This window comes from Chaetura pelagica, unplaced genomic scaffold (assembly GCF_000747805.2).
Source record: "Chaetura pelagica isolate M959 unplaced genomic scaffold, ChaPel_1.0 scaffold642, whole genome shotgun sequence".
In the NCBI taxonomy this organism is placed as follows: Eukaryota; Metazoa; Chordata; class Aves; order Apodiformes; family Apodidae; genus Chaetura; species Chaetura pelagica.
In genome coordinates, this window is record NW_009952704.1 from 1,478,063 (window position 1) to 1,481,792 (window position 3,730).

Consider the following 3,730-nt stretch of genomic DNA (forward strand, 5'->3'; position numbering starts at 1 on the left):
CTGATCTTTTTCCCAGAAGCTGCACTTCTCAGTGGCATATAACTTGATAAGGCTGGTTGGCTGTCCATATGATGAGTGAATACTGCCCTGAGATTACCAAGTGTTCATATATGGATGCTGTTTTCCAGTGTGGGAGGGGAAGAATTCAGGGAGACACCCAAGTTGAAAGACATGGTTAAGACCTCTTTGCACGCTCGAGACCAGCTGTGTTTTCATTGCTGAAATATTTACTTCTGAAAAATGTGTGGTTTATATGGATTGTTACCCACAGTACTCAAGTGGATTCTGTATGTTAAGTTACTTTCTAGTTGATTCCGATGGCAAAATTGTGACTCAGCAGGAAGGAACATTCCGCAGTAACTGCATGGACTGCCTTGATCGGACTAACGTGATCCAGAGCCTGTTAGCACGGAGGTCTCTTCAAGCCCAGCTTCAGGTAAATATTTCAGTCTAGAGAGGAAAAGACTGAGGGGGGATCTAATAATTTCTATAAATACATGAGGGCTGGGCATGAAGAAGGCAAGGACAACCTCTTTTCACTTATGCCCTCTGATGGGCTGAAGGGCAATGGATTCAAACTCGAGCATAGGAAGTTCCACCTCAATGTGAGGAAGAGTTTCTTTACTGTGAGGGTTACAGAGCACTGGAACAGGCTCCCCAGAGAGGTTGTGGAATCTTCTTCTCTGGAGACTTCCAAGACCTGCCTGGATGCCTTTCTGAGTGTTCTGCCCTAGTTTTTGGTCCTGTTCTGGCAGCGGGTTGGACTTGAGGATCTCTGGAGGTCCCTTCCAGCCCTGAACATTTGATTCTGTGACTTCACTGTGGTTAAGCTGGAAGAGGAAGGAGGCTTTCTGTTTGGAATAGAAATGCAATTTTAACACTTCAGTAAGACCTTGCATACTTGAGTTACTGTGCTACTTGAAATGTATCAGCCAGACTCTAAATTAATACTTTTTTCTGAGACCAAATCCTAATTTTTGTAGCAAACTACTGATAAGCTTCAATATGCTTTTTGTTTTAGAGGCTAGGTGTTCTGCATGTTGGACAGAGAATTGAAGAGCAAGCAGACTTTGAGAAAATCTACAAAAATGGTAGGCTGTTCATAGAGTTCAAACAATCACCTTTTTTCTAAATAGAATACATAACTTAATATTTCCGAATGTTTTCCTTTTCACAGCATGGGCTGATAATGCTAATGCTTGTGCCAAGCAATATGCTGGAACTGGTGCCTTAAAGACAGATTACACAAGGCAAGTCATCCTTTCTTGTAAAGGTCTTCTGGGTTTTGGGGCATGTTTGGGATTGTCTATAAGTCATATCTGAGAAGGTTACTAATTTGGGGCTTAGTTAATGAATTTTGCAATGGTTCAACTGGTAAAATGTCAATCTACACCATTCTTCAATGTTTATATGAAAAGAGAAAAGGCTATCAGGAAATGAAAACAAGAAAATGTGCCTCTTCAAAGCACACTTACTTTGTGAGATAGAGAGGAGTGTAATTTTGCTTTCAAACATTGTTACAAGTATGCGTGGTAATAACAGGCAGCACTAGATAAATATATTTACATGCAGGTATTCATTAACCATGGTACATATCTGATCAATGAAAGACCTGTAAATCTGAAATTATCTTCCTGAATTAGAAATACGTTTAAAATATTCTTCAAAACTTCTTCTTGCAGAACTGGGAAGAGAACTCAGTGGGGCTTAATAATGGATGGCTGGAACTCATTAATACGTTACTACAAAAACAACTTTTCTGATGGATTTAGACAAGTAAGTTAGGCTTTTAACTGTGAGAAAATGTATTTGATAAACATTCATGTGCATTCTAACTCTTGCTTTCTCCATTTCTCACCCAGGACGCAATCGATCTTTTTCTTGGAAATTATTCAGTGGATGAAGTAGAACCTGCCAGTCCTCTACATGTCAAGAAAGATTGGAAGTTCTTAGCTGTGAGTATGGTGACTTTATTAATGACTGGAGAAACAAATGCAACCTTTTAGTCACTTACTTAATAGGATTAAGTAGAATTTGTCTATTTAGTAATGAAGCATCCCTATAATCTGGCTGTTTCTATGATACCTGCTTGTAGGACTAAACCCAGACTGTTCCCTTGACAGAAAATGGAGTGTTCTTGAGGTATTGGAAACACTGCTGTTGGCACTTTGTAAAAATCCACTTCATCAAGTGGAAGGGGAGAAGTTCTTCTAGTCACCATCAATGACTGCTTCCTTCTGCAGAAGGAGCTTGTGATGCTTCTTCTCATACTTCATGCAGAACCACAGACTGTAACAGAAGCAAATTTTTTCTTCTTCCCTTCTGTTTTGTGAAATGGTATTTGGGGACATCATGGGTTTAATTAGTGGCTGGTGTATGTTTTTTTCTAAACAAAACACAAACCTCTACCTCTCTTTTAATAGATGGAAGGTGTATTTTAATTCTGAATCTGGTTGTTGAGCATACTCTTCTGAGTTTTTGGAACTATCCAAAACTGTAGTTGTACCTGTCAGGAAGTGAACTGGTAAATAAAGCAACTTTATTGCAAAGAAAGTAAATAGCTTTGCAGTACAGTTCATTTGAAAGGAAAGTAAGGAACATAAGTGCTACTATGTCAAGTGATTATTCTTTTTCTCTTTCTGCAGTTGCCTATTATTATGGTGGTTGCTTTCTCCATGTGCATTATTTGTTTGCTAATGGCTGGTAAGTCGCTATTGAGTTTAATTCCACAAAAATAGCTGGCTTGTGTGAGGGTGTTCTAAAATGGTTAGCCAAATACATTCAGTATAAAATTGTTTCTCAGTTATACTAAAAGGTGTCTGAACATGGCTCTGGAGAGTGAGGGTTAGCCCTAGGTCATTAATGTGGAAAATATAAAACAACATTAAAACTTTTGTGGGAATAAGTTAAAGGGCAGTTAATTGCCTCCAAATCTAGCTTCATTATAAGAAGAATCCCCAGAAGAACACCTACTGAATTTTGGGCAGAAAGACAGTTCAGAAAAGTCAGATATAGGCATAACTCTGTTTTGATGGATGTCCTCCTAATTTAAATCTGTGTTAGGAGTTGTGAAGGTTTCTGCTTTTGCCTTGAATTTTCTAACGTTAGTGCCAGTAGCATTCTTGACTCTGACTTCTGTAACTGTCTGTTCAAAATATTCTAAGAACTGTGTGGCGATCACAGTTTTCATAGATAAGGAAATACAGGAAAAAAAAAGAGACCCCGGTACCCATGAAGGGCTTCTAATTTAGTTTGACATATCTCTGAGGGGGGGGTTGAAGTATTTTTCTTCTGTACTAAAAAAAAATCCTCTCCGGTGACTGAAGATGATGAACTAAAATGTTTATCTGGTTCTTAACAGGTGATACATGGACTGAGACACTGGCCTATGTGCTTTTCTGGGGAAGTGCAAGCTTTGGAACTTTTGCTATCATCCTTTACAACGGCAAGGATTTTGTAGATGCACCCAAGCTGGTCCAGAAGGAGAAGATGGACTGAATTTGTGTGTGTGGAAAGCGGCTTGGTACTGAGGATTCCTCAAGCCACACCTGGAGTCTCTACTGACCTGCTTTCCACACCAAATAGTGGTCTTTTTAACATTCTTCCTTGGCAGCAGGGGTTGGGGTGGAATTCATGTCCTTTGGTGGTGGTAGGTCTCAATGGGGCCTGACTTGACAGTCTTAGTGGCAATGATCTTTGGAATATTGCATTAGTGGAGGGGGCTCCATTC

At 39.5% G+C, this 3,730-nt stretch overlaps 1 protein-coding gene across 1 annotated transcript in view; it reads left to right on the forward strand.

Annotated features, from left to right (window-relative positions):
* LOC104385635 (phosphatidylinositide phosphatase SAC1) overlaps nucleotides 1–3,603 on the forward strand; it is a 28,599-nt gene extending 24,996 nt beyond the window's left edge. Inside the window, exons 14-20 of the mRNA XM_009994114.1 lie at nucleotides 298–436; nucleotides 1,022–1,091; nucleotides 1,178–1,250; nucleotides 1,683–1,776; nucleotides 1,863–1,955; nucleotides 2,646–2,703; nucleotides 3,362–3,603. Coding sequence (XP_009992416.1) covers nucleotides 298–436; nucleotides 1,022–1,091; nucleotides 1,178–1,250; nucleotides 1,683–1,776; nucleotides 1,863–1,955; nucleotides 2,646–2,703; nucleotides 3,362–3,498 — 664 coding nt within the window. The 3' untranslated portion in view covers nucleotides 3,499–3,603. The remainder of the gene's footprint in view (nucleotides 1–297; nucleotides 437–1,021; nucleotides 1,092–1,177; nucleotides 1,251–1,682; nucleotides 1,777–1,862; nucleotides 1,956–2,645; nucleotides 2,704–3,361) is intronic.
* The last annotated feature ends 127 nt before the right edge of the window (nucleotides 3,604–3,730 follow it).